Consider the following 25,154-nt stretch of genomic DNA (forward strand, 5'->3'; position numbering starts at 1 on the left):
AATTCCCTCACAGCTGTTGAGCATGTATTACAAGGTAGAGCTTGTTAGTCCTATACTTAAAAGCTTGATGAGAAAAAAATGTAAAATCAGTTTTGGACAAGCAACACAGAGGTTAGATTTATGATCTATGCTTTGCTGATACTTTCAAACTTTAATATTAACTTAAACATCACAAGAGAACAGGCTTTCAGGATGAGGCCTGATGTATTTGGTAAATGTAACACTGTCTATCGATAACGATTATGGCTGCTGTTGCCGGAGCGCACACCTCGTCGTATCCACTAAAGAGCAATGTTAAACTAATGCTAATGTTAAACTCTGATACAGATTACACACTGGGTAAATACTACACAGTGGAACAGGGCTTTTTAAAAACATCACCTAATATTGCCCCTTAAAATACAGTTAGCAAATGAAATCCCCCGGCCTTGTAAGTGAGCTAAATAGCCGGACATGCAGACGTTTGCAGCCCTTCATGGATAGCATCGCTCGGCAGGCTTGCAGTGCCTAGTTACAGTTGCTAAGCTGTGACTGGACAATCGTGGAATCGACAAAACGGTCAGTTGGGTACCTGCGGACCAAGAGACAGAACATGTAGCTGTGACATCCTGGTTCCAGTCTGGCTGTTGACCTTTGTCACTTGTCGGCCGCCTCCCTGCCATCACATATTTCCTGTTAGTTCACTTTCAAACTAACAGATAAGAGCTAAAATGAAATAGCTGTTCACAAACTAAGTGATTAATGTGGTATCGAAACCAGACATCTAAAACTATCTGAGAGGAAACAAATGAATCCTGCCAAATCAATGCTACAAATATAAAGAGGATGCATTTTGAACGAACATGTTTTCGACTGAGACTTAAAAAGGAGACATTCAGTCATTCTTGTTCATATTTTAGATGCTAATTTGTCTCCTGGTTTAGGGGTATTTTATAATGTGGGTACACTGTGCACAGCGCCGCTCACTGCGCTTTGGTTCATTAAAACAACTGCCTTGACTTTGTTTCTGGCTTTTAACAACAAAGCTGCGCGTACTACTCTGTTATCTTATCACATGACTATTAATCTCAACACCCAGGCGGATTCAGCCTCCCCTGACAAATCACTTTGCTTCTTCACTGCCAAATAACAGAAGGGCGCTCTCTGAAATTTCACACTCCCCTGTAACCGTCGTGTTTATTAAATGGTAAAGAAGCTCCCTCAGGTAAAATGATGAATAATTGCATCTCATTGATACATTGTAGATTTCTGCTTCCTCAGCTTGTCACTTTGAAAATAGCTGTTGATCTGTGATGTTTAAGGGGAACACGCTGAGAGAGAGGCCTCGACGACACGCGTTCATTTTCATCAATCACTTCGCTTCTCATATTGCCAGTGACAAAGAATAATGATGTTTCAGGAGGGACGTCACTCCCTGGATGGTGTAACTGAAACATGTGCTCCTGCATGCGGCGCAAGCACGCACGCACGCACGCACGCACGCAAACACACACACACACCTGATGAGAAAAATTGAGGGCTGTGCAGCATTTTCATCGATTCACTGCTTCCATAAAAGCAACATTTCATTCAAATTGAAAGTATAATTGTCTTGTGTAATTGTGCTGTATGTAAGTGCTGACTTAGCACAGAAGACAAGAAGTATGTCCTGTTATGTCATATGAATCTGGTTTTAACTTTTCTGTGTGCCACTTTATTTCATCCTTGGGTGCTTTTATATACAAATATGTCTTGATGGGAGTTGCAGCTCTTAGATTCTGGTTAAAATGCCAGACAGTTTCAAACAATATGATTCTTTTACAGAAAGTTAGACAGCATGAACTGTCTTCCTATGAGCTCAACATGACATGTTGTTGGATAATTATGGGTCTGAGGAGCATGCATGAACAATTAAAAGAAAGATTGGGATTTAGAAAGAACTATAGGCTGCAAGAAATCAATGACAATTAGTGGCTCTTACTCCAGTTCTTGCAAGCCTTGTTTTACTATCACAATGTGGACAAAGAATCTAATACAGACTGTTTGGTCTAGAACAGATCAATCATCAAACTCCTTCCCATTGAGTTAATTGTCAGTTTAATGGCTCATAGACGGAGCAAGAATAGCACTGGAAAAGAGTGAGAGTCGGAGAAAACGAAATCTTACCCTGATCTTATTCAATATGACAGACAAGCTTCATTCTTCCTTCTGGGATACAACAAAGCACGCGCTCCAGACTTAACTCAAACTTGATTAGATGACAGGTTCATGACTCTGAAATGGCTTTACACACAGTGACAACTGTAACCTGGTAATTACAGGCAAATCACAATGTAAAGCAAGGTAGGTTGGTTACTGCAAAGACTCTGGATCCCCCAGTGTAGAATTATTGACTCAGTCATTGCTGACATTATGTTTTGTACCTCCCCAGAGAGACTCCCAACTCTTAAAGACAACCATAAGAGTGACTGATGAGGCTGTGCAAAGAATGTAAGGGCGCTTTGAAAACACTGATGAGGCAAAAAATGAAATTATGCAAACCCTTCTCAATTTGCACAGACACAACAGGAGTGGAGAATGCTTCTTTAACACTACTCAGTTTTATCTATAAATATCCAGGGCTGGGTAAAACACATGCCCTCCTACTATTTGACATTTCCTCAGTATTTTATGTCCTACTTTGATGTAGATTGTAAAGCAAGACTATGTAACTTTTAAGCAGAGGAATTAGGCCATTCCTCCTCTTCCAAACGAAAAGTTGAATTCATAAGCAATAAAACACACCATTGCTCAATTCAATATATCTTAGGTTAGCTTCTTACCTATATGCTAAATAGTAATTTAGTATTTAACTATTTAGGCCAGTGTCTGGTTCCAAATTAGTTTAGCTGACTTTGCAAACTTTCAGCACCAGAGATGAGTGCAACAGTTGCGCTGCCCTCAGTTTCAATCATCCTTCTTTATTTCTATTAAAGTTAGCTTTGAAGCTATGTAAGAGTTAGCCTGCCATGCTGTTACATTGCATTGCTGTATTTACAATGACACAACTTAAGCACAAGTGCAGTAGCTGGACAGACAAAAAGAGATCTGACTCAGAGGCTTCTTAACTGCTGATTCAAATCATTAACATTTATGGGGCAGCCCTACTTTGTACCCCCAAAAGTATTTAGCATCTTTCTAAAATGAAACAGTTTAGCATTGAAGGGGCTATTTGTAAGTTTTCCCTTCCATTGAACGTGGTTTCTTGCCGGCCATCATTGCATTTGCACTGCAAGATTTTATAATATGCCCTCTGAGCAGCGCTCTTCAGAGCAGATTGGAGGCTACAGTGCGTCGCTATCGGAAAGTGATGAGATGGGCTGGGGCTAGCTAGTTAGCATAGTAACTGCAGTAGAATAAAAGATGTGACAGAGACAAGAGTTAACATTGGTGTTACTTTCCACTGCTGGAGACAGCTCTTGGTGAGTAAAGGAATGAAGCTTGATGCTGAACTTGCATGGTCCTTTAGGCAGTTATAGTTATTGAACACGTATTTAAACAGGTCATCCAAGTATTTAAGTGATAATGATAATAAATGATAATTGGCCAGTAATGCCGTATTGTTCTTTTTAGACAAAATTAGTAACGCAGAGAACATCAGAAAGTTTGGCTCAACTATTGTCCAAAAAACATTGGGTTATAATTATAGTGTGAGATGGGAAGAGGATGTTCTTCACTTTTATTTTTTCTGTACTGTTCTTATGGTGTCATGTAACAGTTAAAGTTTTTGCCATTGTTCTCTGACTATAAATTGCACTGCAATTATCCCACAGTGCACCATTAAGGGCTCTTCATGTTAAAGAATAATTCTGACTTGGACTGTTATTTCTACATCGAGTGCACTATAGATAGATGCATGGATGTATCTACCATGGTTTGGCAGTGTTTATGTGAAAACTCCTGATGCCAAAAAGTGGTGTTAGAAAAAGGTGGTGCAGCAGTCTAAATATGTCTTTGGAACAAAATGTGACTCCATTGAAGAATGCTGCCGACATCTAACTAGTAGTTGCACATAGATAAAAAAAAAAGTGTTTGGTTTGGACATGGTGCCATATTGTAATCTGATGGCAGCTCTTGAAAAATGCACTGAAAATATTTTTTTCTGATGAAGCATGAAAAGAGGCTTCCCTACAATTACCACCCAAAGAGGCACTTATCAGTGTTTAGTGCTTTTAGTTGCACCCAGTTCCTCTCAGACTGTACAATGACCAGCCTTCCTTCATTTGTTTGTTACTGACCTGAAAGAAAGGGTTCAGCTGACAGAGATTTATGAGACATTTCTCAAGGGTGATCTCTAAAAAGGTTTTAATGATCAGTGGACTAACAGAAAACATAATGTGCTGGTTCTGGGGTAAACGATGACAAGGCTATAATCAAGACACCTAAAAGCACAGATTTCTTGAACTGAAAGAAAACCAAACTGTGCTTTTTTCATTTACAACCTCAAACTCGCTTTGACTGCTGAAAAGCATAATGTATGATATTTAAGAACTCAAAACACATTTCCACATTATGCATGACAGTGGAGTGAATCTGAATGTCTAGCATGTCTGAAGTAGTTTGGAAAAAAAAAAGATTGGCAAATTTATTTTCTTAAAAGAATACATCTTAGCTTCCCTTGGACTTGGGTTAAAGAAAATAAAAATGTTTTTTCACTTGCATAGTCACTGGAGCCTGTCCAAAGGTTTATGTCTGGGTGGCTACAATGGAGGGAAAATGGAAACGGAAAAGGGCCTGAAGTTATATTCACAATCGCAAAAAGCAAACAGGCTAAGACACTGAACTTAGGGAACTAAGTGACATGTTCTGTCTGTTTGTATATCGATCTCCACTGCTCAGTTTTCGTTCACATTTAAGTACTAATACAGCGCAGCACCTGTATGCAACAAACAGAGCTGTCCGTGGTTCTGAAACAACAGCTAAGCAATAGTCACGATTATCTTGGCCAATCATTTTGTTGTTTTTGGTATTTTGACTCTCTCTCTCTCTCTCTCTGTCTCTTCAATCAGATTTAAACTGAATCCAAAATAGACAAACAAGCAATTTATGAGTAACTTCAATGGAGAAATAGAAGATTGACAGGGCAGATTACATTACATTAATGTTTTTTCATAGCAACAAAGCAGGTGCTGGATTTAATCAAATAGGTCCCAATCTGGGAGCTCCCTGATCCTTTTCCAGCAGGATCTGGCACAAATTAAGCCCTGCTCATGTCCCTGTAACACCTCCAGCCTGCTAGGACATAACACAGTAGTGATGAATAGTGTTTCTTTGAGTTTCTTTTTTCTCAATACTCCAACCTCTAACCACTTTGTGAAGAGAGACACACACAAAAGACCAATTAATAACATGTCACTTCACAAACAATGTTCAAACCAACACTTTTATTCCAGCACCAGGTAGATGCACTTTATAGCTGATAATATGGCCCCTCATAAGTGTACCTCTAATGATCTGGCTAATTAACCTGCTAAGTCTGTTCTTAAACTAAATTACAGATGTATGTTTATCTCTAAAGCCACTCTGCCCTTGCTTGCTTGTGTTTGTGTCCTTTCATCTGCAGGAATAATGATGAGAATAACTATCAAAGTGCCTGTTTCTATATTATGAGGAGGTCTTTGTGAAGCCTTTTGTATCCCTCTGTCCCTGGGGTTTCATTAGGAATAAAGACTCACATGCTGCTCTCCCTTCTCCTTCAGTCAAGCACTGATTGATTTAAAATTGAAAAAGCGTGTCATTTTCAATGAGAAACTGGCTACAGTATGCTTTGTTTTGCCAAGATCCATTTACCCTGTCTTGAATCCACTGGACTGGTAATGGAATAATACCCTACCCTACTGTGCTGTAGCAACTGCTAATGTTACAAATCAAAATGGTGTCATAACTTATTGAAATATGATATAATGTCTTTTAAATGGCCAGGAAATGAAGTCAAGCCCACTCATAATCAATCTTCATTTGGTGTGAAAGGTCCTGTTCTTCGCTGGTTTCCTCCTACCTTAATGTTAGGACAGTCAACATTTCCATCTGTGGTTTTTAATTACTGAAAATTTGATTTTCTGATGACTGATTTTCTCTGGGATTCCACAAGGGTCGATTCTTAGACCTTTGCTTTTGATTTGAGCAGTTGACTGACAAGCTCTGTGTGCTGTAAAAAAAAATCCACATATAGTTGCCTTCTACAGGTAAGAACAATAGTATGGTGCCTAGATGGCTCACCTGGTAGAGCAAGTTTTAGTCCTAATCGTGGCGGCCAGGGTTCGAGTCCGACTCTTTGCCCTTTGAATATAACTGTATAGCCATTTATTTAATTAATATTGCCAACTGTAGCCTATATCAAAGTCTAAGTTAGCGTATATTAGGTAACAAGGCAATAATCAGCAAATTGATCATGCTAATATTCCATCCATTCACTTAGATTTGGGGCTGAGGGTTAAGATAGTTATTTATTTTATAATTCGTATATATGATTGATAGCTTACATTATTAATATGACATATCTACATAAATAACCATATCAATCTATAATTCGTCAACATAAGGCCTACAGGTTTAAAGTTTTTCTAGCTTGGGGGGGGGGCAACCCTATCTTAGTCCTGTATGAAAACTGTATCAGTGATTACTGTATATCAAGAAATTTTTTTACAGCTGAACAAAGACAAGCCGAGGAGTTTTTCTGGTTCTGATCTAAACTGTAAAAGTCTTTAAAAGTCACATCAGTAAGTAACAATTTTATAACAAAAGTTTATATCAATTGTTAGAGGACAGTATATCGCAGGCTGACTCTGAGAACCTGGATCAGGCATCCAACTCAACTATGTCAGATTACAGTAAACTCTTTGTAGGATCACCCAGAAAACAGGAATGCTCCAGCTCATTCAGAACACAGCTGCCAGAGGCCTCAGACAAACTCAAAGATGAACACCTTACCGCATTATGTAAATTATTTCACTGGCTCATAGTACAATACAGAATCAAAAGCATTTAATCAGGTGGTGATTTTCTAACTGTAGCTCCAATGACAACCAGATCTGGTAAAGATGCGTTTAGCTTAGATCTGTACAAGATATCAAGCAAGGTCCTTTTGAAACCACATTTTCCTCTCTCGTCACGACTTTCACTCCTCTGTCGATGCACAAAAAAAAATGTGTCAGTGTGATAATGATCAGTGAACAGCTCAAAGCGTGAGGGGAACCAATTCACAGTGGAGGATCTCTTTATAAATATATCTTTTGGTCTGTTTCAGCAAGGTTTGAAAAAGAAACAACACAGTCACAACAGCATTAAAAAAAACAACTTAAAGGTAAGGGAGGCGGCTGCACCTGTTCTCACAAAGGATGACACCTCTAAACTGCTGGTCGTCCAAAGGACACATTCAAACACCAGAGAGAGATCAAACCTCACTGACGGTCCCGTGTCAACAGATCAGTAAAAATGTTAAAACAGCTTTATTAAAATGTCTATATCACAAAACAAGGCCTTTTTTTTAATTTGTAACTTTATACAATAAAAACACTGCAGTGGCATTAATGCATCATTGTGTTTGTTCAGACCAAACACTAATTGTTGTTCTCAAACTGACATCAGTTGTTTCATTTAAGCTCTCAGTATCATTAGCTCTGTCATCTGTTTGGCTGTCAGTTTTTCTTCATTTTTTTTTCAAGATTAATTTGGGATATTGTCAACTTTAATAGGCAACTGACAGTTTAGAGAGGGACAGGAAATTACCTGAGAGAAAGTAAAACGATCCCTGGCCAAAATCAACTGTGTGTTATGCGCTTTAATTATTCGCCAAAATGTTTGAGTCTTTTCCGAAAATGTAACTGTACAACCGTTTCCAACAGATAGCTCCTTGATGTGTCTCTACCTGACATGCTTGTATTATGTATCATCAATAAATATAGCAAGGTGTCTGTACCTGGAGACAATCTGATCCATTTTCCCCTGGTCTGCATATCTGCACATGCTGACAAGTGAAGTCATTTGTATTCTAAATTGGAGAAAGTACAAACCCTGTGGGCAGCAAATATGCTGATTTTACTCTTAACTTTCACCCATTGAGATCTATTACGATCAGAAAAGTAAAAAGACATACACGCTGATTTAATCAAGACTCCAGTCACTCTTATGTGATCTGGGCAATTATGATAATGAACCACCTGTATAAAACTTTTTCACTTCACTTTCACTTCATAAAACTATAAAATTAAAACACGTAGCCAAGGGAAACAAGACTAGGTATTAAGCTAGTATATGGCTGGACCATGTATGGGTGATACCCCCACCCCACTCCAAACTCCTGCAGTGTAAACTGTTCAATAGTTGGACTGGTAACTGGAAGCCACATCAGTTGACTGGTCAAAAATCCCATAAAGTTTTTACCAGCCCTCTCTGTGCCTGTCATTCATTCATTGAGAGCGTGCTGTGTGCATGTTTCTGGACTGGGCTCACATAGACTGTATAATCAACCCTCACCAGCCCGACCTGAGCGGGGAGGATAAATTCTGTCCCCACTGGGGATAAAAATAATTAAGCAGAGGCAGGAATATATAGACGAGAGAGGGATAAACTCCCAGTGTCTGTCGGAAATGTATATTATGCTTAACAGGCATGCAAACTATATACCACTTTAATTTAATAAATTCAACATATAATACAATACACTGAGTCTCGCCTCCATTAAAGCAAATAAACTAAATTTATTACATGCAGCATTATCGCTAAAGTAGGCAGAGGAATAACTAAACATAATACACACCGAGCAGAGAGAGCAGGAGAGTGGGAGGAAGTTTGTACTAACGTGATATGTTGTAGTAGGGCAATTGGGAGTGGATCAAAATGACCAATTATATATATATATCAAACAGAGTGAATTAGAAATGAAGGCCTGCCACAAACAAAGGCCTGTTACCTGCTACAGCTGAGGTAAATAAAGTCCCCAGTCACTATTTGAGGAAACACTGTGGTTAATGATGTAATAAAACTGTTTGTGCAAAATCATTTTGAGTGAGCAACAGCCAATAGAAAAAGTCCAACATTAGGCTGACCAATGATATAACTTCATAACTCACTCAACTCTCAGTCAGTCAGTCAGTCAGTCAGTCAGTCAGTCAGCCAGCCAGTCAGTTGGTCGGTCGACATTTGCGGAAAAATACTGCAGCCTATAAAATGTGCTAAAAAGTTCTGCACCGCAGCAGGAGTTTTGACTCTGAACAGTTGGCAGACACACCTACTTTGACTACGAGGTCTTACATATTCAAAGGTTTAAAAAAAAAAACTGAGTGCAGTGCAGTATTTGTTATGATGATTTATTGTATTCACAGACAACAACATGTCACGATTGTCAAGCCAAGCAGTCACAGCGGTTCATATTTCAACCATGTCAAAAAGACACAGGAGCAGAGCTATATTGCTTGAGGTACACTCTACCTCCCACAGCGCTCTCCACAAATATCTATACAATTGATAATGGCTTTGGTAGGAAGTGTTGATATAAAATTTGGGATGTTTTCTGTATATAGTATACAGAGTCAGAGCCACTTGTTTGCACTGTCTGAACAACAGCCTGTAAGCTGCACCTCAGGGGTTTAAGCTTCTGGCAAGTGTGACCATGCCCGGACAATTTTCACACCAGGAAGTGAGATACATTTTAACGGCAGGAGGAAAGGGTCAACATTCTGTTTAACTTCTATTTTCCCACATTTATGTGTCACATGTTCCCTTGTGCCTTTCCTTGTGCTCTGTGGAGTGGGTTGAGCAACCGTGTTGAAAAATCTATCAATCAGTAAAGAAGACCAATAAAGTGGAGGCTTATGTGTTGTATGTCCATGTCTTCCTTAACTGACACGTGAGGTTGTAAGGAAGGAGAGGCTATTTGTTGCTATTGATTTAAACAAATATCTATTGATCTGCAGAGATGCAAAGTAAGGTTTCATTGTGAGTTTACTTGTCAACAAATAATTATGTTTGTCCTTAAAGCTGCACTAATCAATATCTTATAACAACAACAAGGATAACAGAGGATCAAATGATTACTGTATGTGTAATGTGAAAGGGGTCAATGTGAGGAACCCACAGAGAATCATCACCAGGTTCTTCAATTCTCCTCAGCTTTATGGTCTTTCAGTCTTTTACTCTCATCAGCCTCATTGTCATCCAGAGCAGGCGGCTGCTTTCACTAAAATAAAATGCTTATGCTCCTAAAATGGACACAAACACAACTTCATCAATGACTATGTTGCTTTATATGTGCAGGATGTATAAATGAGCAACAGTTCGCAAACAACTTTATCTCATCAACTTAAATGTTAATAGTATATCAGTGTGTTTCTGATGTGCCCAGGTGGCCAAAAACATTATTACAGGTTTAAGGACCAACCAACATGTTAAATGGATTTCCTGTCTCATACAACATCTGGTATGTTTTTATTCTTTTATGTAACATTTACATTAGCAATTGTTGATATAAGGGAATGCTTAAAACAAAGGCATCACATAGCTGTTCTCGTCCCCTTCATTTAGCAGACACAGTCATTGAGATGTGCCTAGGGCTATACAAAGGGCTGGGTGATATGACTTCAAATCAACATCATGATTATTTCTTTGACCTCTATTACAATTAATGAACGATAACTTCGGGAAGTGAGTTAACAAATTTGTGGTGTAACCTTTGGTTGATATCCATGTTGCATTCACTACTGTCTGGGAATTGTGACGATAAGAACCAATCAGGATGTGAGGCAGGTGTCTGCATCACTGTTTCCAAAAGTCTCAGTTTCTCCTCGTCCAGACTATAGCGCATGTGGGCCAGGGTTTTCAAACTACCAGCAGCGTTAAACAAAGTGTACATTTTAGGGGCTCCAAATCGCTGTGGAGTAGTGGAAGCCATGCATAAAACTAGCAAAAGTCATGCGTTTTAACACTAAAACGTATTAGTGTGGATGTAGCCTGAGGCTCAGTGTTTGTGCTCGTGTCATCCATCGCCAGCTTCGCATAGAGTGAACGCAGACTAATGTTATTTGGACGGGGCGGCTGCATGTAGTATTTTTTTAAGGGGACAGTTAATTAATGCACGCATTGTGGAAAGTATTAACTGAATTAACCAACATGAGTGCGAGAGGTTCTAAATGTTGGTTTTGATACATTTTCGGTTAACTGCCCGGCCCAACCTCAACACCAGTTTTATTAACCAACACATCAGGCATTTGACAAGAGGGAGCTAAATTAGCCTTATTAGCTTAACTGATAAATACATTTATGATAAAAAAAATTTAAACTGTTAAAAAAATAAACTGAGTATTGACAAAGGGTCAGATAGTTGTAACTCTGAAGACACATCACATCATAACAGAATGTTATAGATAATATTTTTTTAATCCATTCTGTCGGCATCTAGTGTAACACACGTTACCGAAATTTGCAGACGTGTATCATTTCACCCGCTACTTGGATGTGTGCATTCATGTCTAAAAGCAAATACTGGCAGGTTCCAAGACAAACACGAAAATATCAAAACATAGTATTTGACTAAAAGAAGAAATCTTTATCATCAGAACTCAACGACCACGAACGAGTTTTGTGGAGCATCTCTCACAGCAGATGGAGCTCAGGTTTCTTTTTGTTTTCCACTGTTTCCAATGAAAACAATGTACTTTAACACACAACTGTTAAATCATTGCTCTAATGTGAAACTAGTGGCAACAAACAGTCAGTATTACTTTAAATACATATATTCCCCCGCTGTCTGAACAAGAGAATGTTTTAAACCTGGAGTTGGGGACAGACATGCAGGGACATGCACCTGATTTGACACCTGTCACTCGATGCTGTGCTGCATCATGAATTGCCTCTCACCGGCCTCTCACAGTGTATTCTCACAACAGATTGTCCACGCCACCCCTCCCCACTCGTCACCCAGGATATATTCTCCTCACCTGTATCATGCCATGACAGGCTGTGTGTCAAGCATTTAAAGTATGGGGCTCGAGTGACACACGTGTCCAGATAAACTAAGGGCTGTGGCAGACCCACGTATTCGACAATAAATCTATACGATCCATGGGAGTGCACCTCATCTTTCCTTAAAGCTGTGGGCATATTAAGTTGCAGAGCAGTAGCGGCCACTCTCCCAAGGTCAGTGTCAGAGGGGAGGGCAGCGGTGATGGAGGAGGAGTGGGACGGAGGAGGGGGAGGCTGGAGGGAGTAAGAAGGTGAGAGCGAAGGAGAGGTAGAACAAAATGGCAATGTGATGGGGTCTTACAAAAATATTTGTGTACCTGCTGCAGCACACACTTTGACAGCAGTAAACCCCTCATGTTTGTTGACCTTTCGCTCCACACGCACACACACACACACACACACACACACACACACACACACACACACACACACACACACACACACACACACACACACACACACACACACACACACACACACACACACACACACACACACACACACACACACACCTGCTCTCCCAGGCACTTGTTTTGTTCTCTGCCCATTTCCTGTCCTTGACTCTGTGAGATGTCATCGTGTTTCCTGTCTCCGACAATATGGCAGTGGCCTCTTGCATACAAATATCTACTGTACATACCCAACTTATGGATTATTTGAATGCAGGGCGGTGATACCAGGTGACACTGTTACCTTGAGTTTAGCACCTTTTGGGGCCGGCATAATGTCGACATAAACAAAACACCAAGGCTTCTGTAATCTTCCTGTGAGGCTGGAAAAACATATCAAATCTACTGATTCCAGGTCTGATAGTGAAACAGTGAGAGCTGGAGAACAGGAAGTACAAAGGTTTAGAGAATCACAGAAAGATGTGAAACCAAATCAAAGAGTCCATTTCCACAAAACTTAACAACCGTCAAAAACGAGAAAACAAACATTACCTTAACTTAACCTTAACATCCCTGTTCTACTCCTGCTCACTTACGTAATTAACAGTATCAAGGAATATATGTTATAGATTTTAGGATGTATATAGGAATGTATGATCTTATATTACATTTTGTATATGAAGATGAGCTGTGATGTACATTTAGTCTCTAGAAAAACTGAGTCTGTTATTCCAAATGTCCTGTGCACAAAAGCTGGTCTGACCTAAGTTCAGGTATGGTTGTAATATACCGACTTTCAGGACTAACTAACTATATTGATATTGGTAGATCTGTTGATTCTGTGGAGTTCTACTCAATATGGGTACCTTCGATTCATATTTTAGATAAGGGTGACATTGACAGGACGACATTGATTAAGTCAGATAAAGCATGAAGAGGAGGTGCTGAGGTGGAGGCGGGTTGCAAGGCAGGTTGCAGAGGAAACAGGATGGGTAGGTTGGATAAAGCAGCTTAAGTAGAGAACCCTTGAAATTTGCCAATTGAATACATAGAAGGAAATCATCTGAGCCGTCAGCTGATGTGGGCTGGCATAGAGATCTGCTGCGATCAGCTGATATACTGTGGGCAGAGCTCGACTTTGTGGTCTACCTCAACTAATGCTATGCTCAGTTAATTTCTGTGCTGAGACTGGTAAGGGACACATTGAACATGTAGTAGTAGAATGGCATCTTTTAACTTTGCATTTCATCCTAACAACACAAATCACAAACATGTACCCTGCTGCAAATTCTCAAGGTGGAGGTTCTCGGGTAGAGCCGCTATAGCTGGGCTACAACTTTTTATAATATTGCTCAAGTCATTAAAGTAAAAAACTTTGTTTTCTCTCCAGACACAACAAACATTTGAGGCAAGCTAAACGCTGGGGCAATGGATAACTTGTAATAAACTCAGCAGAAAAAAAAACATTCTGGCCATCCGAGCAGTGTAGTTATAGGAGTGTCAATGTCAATAAGTCAGTTGGTTCAGTCCTCCACTTCGGTCCACAATTAAATATCCCAACAACTGTTGGATGGCTTGCTATGAAATTTAGTACAGACATTCAACGGCGCCCAGAGGATGAATCCTACTGATTTAAGGTGATCCTCTGGCTTTTCTAACCACCAGGAGGAAGTTTTGACTCATCCAGTGACATGTCTTGGCACAAAATGTTATACAGATACTCAGATGTGTCTGAGGTGATAAATCCTACCGACTTTAGTGATCCCCGACTTTGCCTCAAGTGCCATAATGAGGTTGACATTTGTGGTCTTGATCAATTGTCTCTATAATTAAGAGTTTGTAAAGTAAAGGAATACTTAAAAATCTTTTTTTTTTCAGACTTTAGCCCAAACACTATATTTTTCATTTATTGCCATTTATTTACTATTAATTATGTTCATTTCAAAGTGTTTTTTGTCAAATTTTGTCTCTTTTTATAAAAATATTTTCTGGTACGTTTTCAATGTTGTTTTGTTTGACACTAAAGTTTGGTAACACTGACTTTTCATATCGCTCCAACATCCGGTCAAATATTCAGTTTGTGAAATACAATAGTTTGTGACTTAACACCTGCTAAAGTAACCACATTCCCATCAGCCTCAACTGCACTTTGAGTTTTAGCGATAATCAGCTAATTTCAGCACGTTAACAAGCTAAGCGAAGATGGTGAACATGGTTAACATTATATCTACTTAACATCATCATGGTAGCATAGTCATTTTGGGCCTGTTAGCCTGCTAACATTAGCATTTACCTGCAGCATCACAGAGCGTGGCTGTAGACTCTTAGTCTTGTTTTAATGTTGATCACGTCAGAAAAGGCACACAAGTATAAAACTGTTCCTCAGCCCTGCTGTGACACAACAAATCTGAGAGACGAGGAAAAGTTCAGAGCAAAGAGAAAACTTGTGACATCCCCAACAGAGAAACAATGAGCTACATTGCCCTTGGTTTTTTTGTTTGGTTTTTTTTTTATGAGGGGTGGGGGGTGGTGGTTAATGAAATTTAATTGGATGCTGGATCCATGGCTGTCCTCTAACTCAATTTCGGGTGCAAATCTTGATCTATAATTTCATATCTAGCTGCAGGAAGGTGCAGGAGACTATATAATCACAGCACACTGGGTAAGAAATGCAGAGACATAATGCACTTTATTGACATGGTTGACTGACCAGCAAATTGCTGTATGATAAAGAGATATAAGACTGATGTTACACTGACATACAGCGTGTGTGAACATACAGCCCTGGAGGTGAATAAACCCCCTCCACTTAATAATCTTCCTGGTTATTACTAAATATTATTACTAAATCCATAGGGCACGGATGGGATAAGAACCATAAAGTAGAATTCTGGTGGCACAGTTTCTCTAATTTACACAAAACATAGATTTCCTGTGATGACCTTTTAGCCCGATTTGCACTTCATCTTCCCGGACACCTCCCCAGAGCGTAGCCACTAAGTTGACCTAAAAATCCAACTAAACACCGACTGCCCAGTCCCACTGGAATGATTAAATGGGGATGGTATTCACGATACAACCCAAGTGTCTTAATTCAACCCAATTAAGACTGTATAAGGGGAAGATGTTGTCAGAGTAAATGTCGCTGTACAGTTTTCATGGGTAATTACCTTGCTCCTATGTGACAAGGGGGTTATTTGCTGAGAAGGGATTAGAAAAGACCATGAAGGGGAAGAGTAAGTTTCCCCATCTGATTCTCTAAGTTTTCATCGTGGTGCAAAGTCAAGTTTAGCAGAGGACACTTTTTTACCCGGCCACTCATAATTATGAACATTGCATTAACATGAAATGCCAGCGTTTAACCACAAGGATTTCCCTTTAATTACCAAGTAACTGCTGACATTTTGAACCCTTGCTTGACTTTTTTTTTTTTCCCTTTGGATCATATTGTGGGTGTCTCTGTTGTCTTGTACAAGTATGGCAGCAGCATACACTTACACAGAAAGCAACCAAGAGACTTCTGCTTTACTTGCTGCCAGATGCAAACTGCTCTCTCAGGAAGTCATTAGAGCACCTTTGTATTCAGTCGTTCTGCTTACTCTTACTTTAACTTTAACAACTGAACACCGTATTCTTAATTTGAAAGTGCCTAATTAAAATCAGAACGTGCTGTTCCTTCCCCAAAATAAAAAATAAAAAGGCCTCTGTATTAGATAGTGCTTTACCTGCCAGCCATGTAAATGAGGTAACAGACGAGAGGTTTAGCACTGCAGTGGACAAGGTTGGGCCACATTATGCTTGTTTGACTCAGAGGGAAGCCAAGGTTCAGTAGCACAGGGGGTGCTTTTTACAAACAAGGCTTGCAGCTCCTTTCAGTCTGTGGTGGAATATACGGACACCATGAGGGGAGATGCCTGACACACATCTAGTTTTAGCATTTTGCTGCTCCTCATTACTCCAGTCTGAACCTGCCATCCTGAGAGTGTGTTTTCAGAGCTGACAGAAAAAAAAAAGATGATTAAATTTCAAAGATAGGATCAACCGAAACAGACAAGAGAAAGCCATTGGACAAAGGAAAATCTACTTAAATTCTTTGTCCTCTGTGGGGAAAAAGCAACTTACATGCCAAATGTCCAAACATCTGGATATCAATGACGGCCCAGATTCACGCCGACTTTACTTCTGGCTACACTAAGTGTTACACAGTGCCTCCAAAGTGACCTCTTCACCATCGTCTTATCCAAAGTGACACCAAATTGAGTTGCCTGGAAATTTCATCTTTAACATGGGGGTGACTCAGCCTTTTGTGTGTGTGTGTGTGTGTGTGTGTGTGTGTGTGTGTGTGTGTGTGGCTAAATCTAGACCATGAATCAGTGCCTCACTGTCTTGTGCCCAACTTAGAAATATAGAAGAACATTGTGTGATGTGAAATGTCCCTCTGTGCCAAATAATGACCAAAGTATAAAAAGTATAAAAGTATAAAGCATAAGTTTGACCTGTGAGCATCATTAACTCATCTAGTGCATTACATTCATTATACCTCGTTGGCATTTGTATAGTAAATGATCCTGAGTTTGTATTTATGACTTGATGGTGGAAATTAATGCTCACAGCTTTGTACTCTTAAATCATTTTTAATTATTTTAAAACTGTAATTAAAATGCATGACACACCAGAATAAAGAGTTGCTGAGTGGAGCTGCGGGTGATTTGCTCCTCAGACACTGCGTTCAGTAACTCGAACGGCAACATGCATCGATACGAGCTCATTGGACGTTACAGGAGGTGTGCAATCTGATTTGTGTCAATACAATCAAACTGGATTTCTTAGATATCAAACAGAAATATGAATTTGAGAGAAGAAAACTCACTGAAGTAAAACCGATGTCATCTCAAACGTAAAACTTATAACAAATTATTTGTGTAATCCTGTAGACTTTTGTCATGTTTACAGTTCCCTCTGCTTCTTTCTCGCTGATCTTGTCTGTATTCCCACACGCTACACACACTGGTTTTCAGTATCAGATTTTAGCTCTCCTCCTTTTCAATTCCAATTAGACTCTAAAAAATCAAATGGGTTAAATTAATGGGTTGTCCATCCGTCTGTCTGTTTGTCCCATTCTTGTGAACACATACGAGAAGAGGATTCAAGCAACATTCAGCTTGATTCTCAGAAATGAAAGGCTAGATGTGGATTACCTCCTGGACCTCGCTCAACGAGAGCTTTCCTTGGCAACAATGGCGTCACGTCACCTAAACATCCCACTGGAACTCATTAACGGTCTCCAGGAGTCGATCCACACCCTTGCCTATTCAATCGGCCGAGGAAGAATCGGTTAATGTGTCAGATATTGTGACTGCCACGGCCGGCCAAGTGTGGCAAAGACTCCACAAAGACTCAACAGGCCGATGAAAGCACACGGCCTCTCCGTTCGTGGACGCAATTCCAAAATATGTGATGATGAATTTGATCATGTTGTGAGGTTCATGAATGCCCCTTGCTGGGTGTAGACTGGTGAAAGGTGAGCTGTTAGCCGGAGGCGGCCGTGTGCCGTGGCATAGGGTGAAGGCTGCTATGCACCGTGTGGATGGAGCCGCAGTTTTGCTCAGGATGACACAATTTGTATTTGCAGCTCGCAGAAGCTGCTGTGTTTCTGTACCTTTGTCCTTGGTTCATGTAGACACCAACCGTAAATTAATTAGGTGAATGTTTCTTTGTTGTGCTCTCTCTCTTTTTCTCATAAACACACACACACTTGCCTCTGCCCTCACTAAACTGAACTTACGCTTTAGTCTTCTAACTCTTAGTTATAAGAATCTACAAACAATCAGTGAAACCAGCTCTTTAAACAACACAAAAGAAAGTATCTATGATAGTATCACTTAGCGAGAGTTCCCACTCACAATTAAACGATGACACATTTATTATTCAAATTTCAACTGAGGGTGGAAAACATCAAACTGAGGGTGCAATGCATGTTTTTGCATCCCTGCAGAAAAGGGTTGAAAAATTAACCAACAAGGTGTTGAACAGCTTCGCTGCTCCTTGGCAAAGATTCTACGAGTAACTCTGAACTCTGCTGGGAGGCATGAACTTCTTCCAAAACATATTCCCTCATTTGGTGTTTTGATGACGGGGACAACGGCCCAAGATCTCCCATGGGTGTTCAGTTGGGTTGAGATCTGGTGACTGAACGACATTGCATATGATTTACATCATTTTCATCCTCATCAAACCTTTCAGTGAGTCCTGGTGCCATTTGTCAACCCTTGGCATATTTTCTTGTGCCAAGGGTTGACGGTGCCAATCACATGTCTGAAACATTTTGTATGTACTTTCTTCTCCTAAGATTTAACATCCCGATATTCTGTGCTACGTCAAAGTCCTGTCTTGACAAAAGAAACTAAAAATGAATGTGTGACAGTGACGAGACTCCGAATCCTTTTCACATAGATCCTGGAGACTGATCAGCCACAACTTTAACACCAGTTACAGGTTTTACTCTTGCGGCTGAGCAGTGCATACTTTGCATTAGGGCTGAACGATATACAGAAAAATGATTATTCTGGCAGACATTGCGATTGCGAAGTGAGTCACAATTTTAGTTGGAATACTCGTTTTTGAATTTCTATTTCACTGGGAAAAAAATATATAAAAATGATGATGTGTCTTTTGTTAGGTCTGAAGAAAAAAAAAAAAGCATGTTCTCATCCAGACAGGACTGCAAAAAATATATTGAATTGGAAGCATAGAGCCCCGTCTAAATCTGTCCCAATCAAACAACTTACACTTCCCTCTCAGAAGAGAGGACCTCAGTTATCTAAATACAGATAAGGAAGTTACATATTGAATAAGTTACTTGTCGTCCATGTTTTTAGAGAGCAGTTACTCACAAGCCACTATTTTTTTTTTTACCTGTGGGTCAGAATCTGCAAGTGTGTCACATTGTGGGCCATTACATCGTTGTACATGGAGAAGAAGAAGCTTGCAGGAGCATAACTATAAAGCAATTCTTGCATTCAGCCTTTGGCAAGAGGGAAAACTCCTGGGCATCATAGGGAAGAGGTGCTAAATCAAATTGTTCCTGTAAGGGAATAATGTGCAGCCTCGTTTCCCCCCTCCAGAGGCACTTGTGATCATATCCCTCTGATTCAGGGGGTGCTACAGATAAATGCTGTCTTTCATTTCCGCCTGCTGAAAAATTACAAAACTTATCAGAAGTATTTCGCAGCAGGCTCAAACTATAATTCCATTACAACATGCATATGAGTTTCTTTTTTCTTTTTTTTTTAACCGGCTGCTTTGTACAGAAGTCATCCTCCAGTGATATGCACTTTTAAACAAGCTGCAGACCTAAAATGTAAGTCTGTATTATGAATTTTTAATAGTTTCTTTAATTCAGTGTGATAGACAAAGACAGTTGCTTGATCAGAGTCCGTGCCAGAGAAAGAAAGATACACCACCTCTGCATGAGTCATGTCTTCAAACATGGAAAGAGTTCTCTTCCCCCGGACCCGCCTGCATGTGCTGAAGATCCTGAACTGGTGAGGGGGTTGTGTCACAATTTTTGTGAAGTAGAAAAACCGTCAAATTAAACGGCTCCCACTGTTTGGCTACCTTTGCCAGTTTATTAAAGCTTATTGAACTTTGCTTTGCCCCTCACCAAAAAGAAAATCCACGGAAAGACCTGCAAATAAGGTTTTCCAGTAAACAAACAGAACTGCTCAGGATGGTCCAATAATGAAAAACTGTTATAGAAAATAAGAGGGGATTTTTCTGAGAGCTATTACAATAATATAATGTTATACTGTGGATTCATTGGTGTTACATATATAGTGTTTATCAATCATGATTTAAAATGTTAGACCGGGCCAGTTCTCGATCCATGCACTCTGTCCTTGCCTCTCATCTGTCACACTGCATCTTACGTGTCGACCTCTGTAGACAATAGACTTTATATTCGCTGCTTCTAAACTTCACAAATTCACCAGTGCCCTTACAACGCAGTGTGTATCATCACATCAACAGTATAATATTTACTGCTATATATTCCTGAATGTTTTTTGTCAATGGTATAATGCACACCCACTGAACTGCAGCTGATGTTGGTGAGACAGGTGTCAAGAAACTGTTATTTATTGCTGCAACTGAATACTATTTTAAATAACACTACAATGCAGTGGCTGGGACAAACCGACCACACACACACACACACACACACACACACACACACACACACACACACACACACACACACACACACACACACACACACACACACACACACACACACACACACACACACACACACACACACACACACACACACCAGAGAGCAAGTCAAGCATTTGTTTTGGCTGCTTTTGCTCAAGGTCTCGATTCACATCATAGAACAAACTTAAAGCGTTGGTGACATTGTGATGTATTAGCTGGATCATAATCTGCTCTAACAGTCAATACACTGCGTGTAACGTTCAGGTCCTGCTCAGGTCCCTCAGTGTTACATTGCCTTACACAGAGAAGAAGAAGACAGTGAAGACACCAAATGGGACGCATCACTCATAAGAAGTTGTGTTCGATTGTATTGACACAGATGTGATTCCAAAGAAAGAGAAAGACAAGAGAGCAGCTCCTGAAACTTTAAGGTGGACTTTTTTGTTTAAAGCAGCTTTGAGCCAGGGGGTGGGGGTGGGGGGTGGGGGTGGCTTTATAGCAGTACTGCCTTGGAGCCACATGATGATGGTCTGATTGGTCTGCTGCTGGATTTCCATGCCCATCTCTTCCCTCAGTGAAGCACCAGCATGTGCACCCCCACCTCCCCGACCCACCCTCCCTGCCTCCCTCCCCCTGCACAGACGTCAGCTGCTGGAGAGCGGGCTACAATGATTTAAATACAGACAGAGAGGGAAGGTGCGAGAGACAGGAGAGTGTGCATTGTAGACTGCCACACGGTGGAGCAAAGCCTGACCAAACTTTTTTCTTTTTTCTTTTTTTAAATTTTCTAACTCCCCCTCCCCCTGAACTGAGACACAAAGTTTTGACATCCCCAACAAACAAACTATTTATTATCCAACTTTCCTGCTTGGCTTTACTTTTTCCTCTTGGTCCTATTTCTTCTAAAGCAACAAGTGTTGCAGCTTGAAGCGACACTTGTCTGTAAATTTCAACACACACACTCTTTAAAAAAAAAGAAAGAAAGAAAGAAAAAAAGAAAGAAATGCCAACGACATATTAGCTGCTGTTCAGAGCACTGTGGCCGCCCAGTGTGCCACCGCCGTGACACCGGACTGCGATGATCGTGTCCAACGTGAGCCTGAGCGGCTGCGCGGGGGTCAACAGCGCTCAGTGTGCCGGAGCCGGGGAAGGGCACCTGGGGGGCGGCTCATACCGGACCACCCTCACCCCGACAGGGAACCTGCTGGTGGCTGTGTGCCTGGGCTTCATCGGCACTTTTGGACTTCTGAACAACCTACTGGTGCTCGTGCTCTTCTGCCGCTACAAGATGCTGCGGTCGCCCATCAACCTGCTCCTGATTAACATTTCCATCAGCGACCTGCTGGTGTGCGTACTGGGGACTCCGTTCAGCTTCGCGGCCAGCACGCAGGGACGGTGGCTCATAGGAGAAGGAGGATGCGTGTGGTACGGCTTCGCCAACTCCCTGTTTGGTGAGTAGAGATGCGGGATGTGTGAAGCGGTCTTCATGTGGACGTTATGTTTGTGTGTTTGTGGCACATCTGTATTACACTGTATTATTTTCTATTTCTGATATGGGTGTGAGCGGTGGTGCGCCGTGAATGTGGATCATTCAGAGCACTGCGTTTGTTACTGTACATGAAGTTAAGCTTCATTCCTCCGGTCGATCAGAGCATTTTAAAACATAAGAGAAATATTCGAATGTCTTTGCTTATTACGTCCGTTGTGATGAGCACCGTGCGTCTTTATGGTCACATCAAACTTTCATAGAAACGCCTTAAAATGCGCCCAGCCCACATGAAAATGACAAAATGCACCAAAACCGATTATTATTATTAATTGGCCAGCTGATTAGTTTTGTATGTCTCCACATGTGTGAACAATATCTTTTCTTTCTCTCTTTCTTTTTCTTAATGTTGGGTGTGATCATGCATGCTGCAGCCTGCCGTCATGACACAGAGCGTCCAGGTCTTTCTTAAAGTGCAGATCATCTTATTTAGTAGCTGCTGTTATAGAAGGCACAAGATGATTCAAGAGAGCTGGTGTGATGTTGCGGATCATAGACTTTGAGGGAGCACATCCTCCATCACGGTCCAGGAGATGCCTGTAAGTGCACACGCAGATGCATTTTCTAGTTGATGAGTTGTGGAAACCAGTTCAGCGGAGTTCTTCGTGGTGCGGGATTGGTCATAATCTCATGCTGGGGCTGCATGACAGACTGGTGAACCACTTCCAGTCACTTCCAAAGATGCATGTGCTGCATTTTCATGACATGAGACCGCTCCAGGTATTTAGAGAAGCAGGGTATAGTGTGTTCACGGTTGCAAGTCGTCTGTTCAAATGTCATTAGTAACTGTGAGAATGTCACCGTGGTGATTTGGGTGCTGCACATATTGTATGTATGTAAAGCAGTGTGCAGCATGCTATGAAATGACCGTTAAATGCTTGTTATCATACAGTTTGAGTGTCTGCGCCTGAGGCGAAGGAAGCCTCATCACTGTTCATCTCGCTGCAGGTCTGTCGGTCTCGGTCCGTGATCAGGCTGTGGCAGATGCATCAGCAGCATTTGTTGCAGAGTAAAATCACCCAGGGGAAATTAGTAATGAGGGAGGAGAGGCTGCTCTACCTTTGCTCAGGAGTGCTGATATCGATGCAAATGTGCCTGAATGATGCAACTCTCCTCGCTCACCTGGAGTCGGGCCAGGCTGGGATGCTGAGGCAAAAAGAAAAAAAGAAAAGAAAAGAAGCTTAGTGTTCATCTTTGGATGTGCCAGTGCTGCTGCACAGAAGTTGCAAATAAGGAGTTTTTTTTTATTAAACTAACTGAGCATTGTATCAGTCAGAACTTTGTGTTTCAGTAATTTGCATGAAATTTGTCTGATAGTGAATTTGAGAGAAGACTATAGTTAATGCATTAAACATGAAAATTCTTCCATCATCACGAGTCTTTGGCCTGATGCCTGATTCAAGGTTCCTATCAGTCCCAGTAATTGCTTTAAAAGCTTTCCGAGCCATCTGAACAACCTTTGAAGACCGGGCAGTCTGAGATATTGGCTTCTGAAAACACTAATTTCTCAACTCTTTTGACATCAACACAATGTTATGACATTTGCACCGCTGCATATCATACACGTCTCTCTTCTTCCTGTCCAATCAAAGTCAAAGGACATTTCACAGTTTATGATTTCAAAACGAGCTCTTAAACTATTAGTTGCAGATGTTTGGAAGAGAAACAGACAGGACGAAGGATGCAGTTGGCATGAAAGTAACTTCAGATGTTAAAATACTGTATCTCTGTGTTTGCTGTCAGACTGATGGAGAGTTCTTCTTCGTCTCTCACTGAAGACCATGCTGGACTGAGTGTGTCTAAAATCAGATGTCAGAAATTTCAATCTATATGCATCTCATACAAAATTCACTGCATTCGATATATATGTATAGAGCTTCAAACTATAACTGACAACTGTCACTCCATTAGTCTCGTTTGAATAATTGATCATGTTTTCATTACTTTGCCACTTTGTTTCCAGCAATACAGCCCACATCAATTAATCATAGCCGCGGAATTTCACGGTCATCTTCTTCTAAAAATGAGTTCCTAAAGTTCATTGGCCACTGGAATAAAAAAACATGTCTGCTTTGTGAATTGCTTTTCACAGGATTTCAAAAAAAAAAAAAAATTAAATAATAACATTTGATAAAATATTTAGAGCTTTTCAGAAACAGAGACCTCCAGCTCCCTTTACAACTGCACATTGACTGCACATTGCATTCTGAACGTCTGTAGTCAGCGGCCGTAACTTTCCTCTGATGAAGTTTGTATAAAAAGGCTCATAAATCTTGCACAAAGGGTTCCCTCTCACTCACTTCAGTGCGTCCAATCTCCTGATGTTTAAACCCTCGCTAACCGCCCGTAATCTCAGCCACACAAGCGCCCAACATCAGGACCTGTGATACCTGTTGTAACTAACGATTTCAGGCATTTCTCCTTATCTAGAGTGTCACCTGCTCTGCCAGCTGCTTCAGAGTCCGGCTGTCATGAAGCATCTTTGTCTGTTTGTGTTCTTTTGGGTTTGGTTGAGGTTGCTTTGTGTCTTTCTGCAGTTGTTTTGAGCGTCTTTGTGCCCAATTTGCATCTTTTAGTAGTTTTACATCTCTTTGGAGTCATTTGTCTCTTGGTGTTCTTTTGGGTTTTGTGGTTGTTTTCCATCTCTTTGCAGCTGTTTTGAGACTCTATGTGGTTGTTTTGCATCTTTTGTAGTTAGGTTTGTCTCTTTGTAGTCATCTGTTACTCCTTTTTGTCTCTATAGTCTTTTTACATTCTTTTTTGGAACCTTTGAATCTCTTTATGGCCATTTTGTGTCTCTGCAGTAGTTTTGCATCTCTCTAGTCATTTGTCTCTTTGTGATTGTGATGGTATCTCTCTCAGTGACACTGCAGGTGAAGCCCAGCCCCCCCCCCCGACCCATCAGGCCCCTGGCTGTTAAATCTATCTGTACATCAGAGGAGAGAACTAAAGATTTACACACATTACACTCACTGATTAAGATTCATGCTGCAGGCGAGTGTCGCAGGCTTTCCCTTCCTGGCTTTTGT

The 25,154-nt window shown here is 40.7% G+C and overlaps 1 protein-coding gene and 1 long non-coding RNA gene across 3 annotated transcripts in view; one reads left to right on the plus strand and one right to left on the minus strand.

The window, feature by feature from the left end:
* The first annotated feature begins 21,243 nt into the window (after nt 1-21,243).
* Nucleotides 21,244-25,154, plus strand: part of LOC130179372 (vertebrate ancient opsin-like) — a 57,562-nt gene continuing 53,651 nt past the window's right edge. For both annotated transcript variants that reach the window (XM_056392304.1, XM_056392305.1), the window contains exon 1: nt 21,244-22,030. In XM_056392304.1, coding sequence (XP_056248279.1) covers nt 21,658-22,030 — 373 coding nt within the window. In that variant the 5' untranslated portion in view covers nt 21,244-21,657. The remainder of the gene's footprint in view (nt 22,031-25,154) is intronic.
* Nucleotides 22,671-25,154, minus strand: part of LOC130179373 (uncharacterized) — a 92,985-nt gene continuing 90,501 nt past the window's right edge. The window contains exon 3 of the long non-coding RNA XR_008829284.1: nt 22,671-23,271. This is a non-coding gene — a long non-coding RNA (uncharacterized LOC130179373). The remainder of the gene's footprint in view (nt 23,272-25,154) is intronic.

This window comes from Seriola aureovittata, chromosome 12 (assembly GCF_021018895.1).
Source record: "Seriola aureovittata isolate HTS-2021-v1 ecotype China chromosome 12, ASM2101889v1, whole genome shotgun sequence".
Taxonomy (NCBI): Eukaryota; Metazoa; Chordata; class Actinopteri; order Carangiformes; family Carangidae; genus Seriola; species Seriola aureovittata.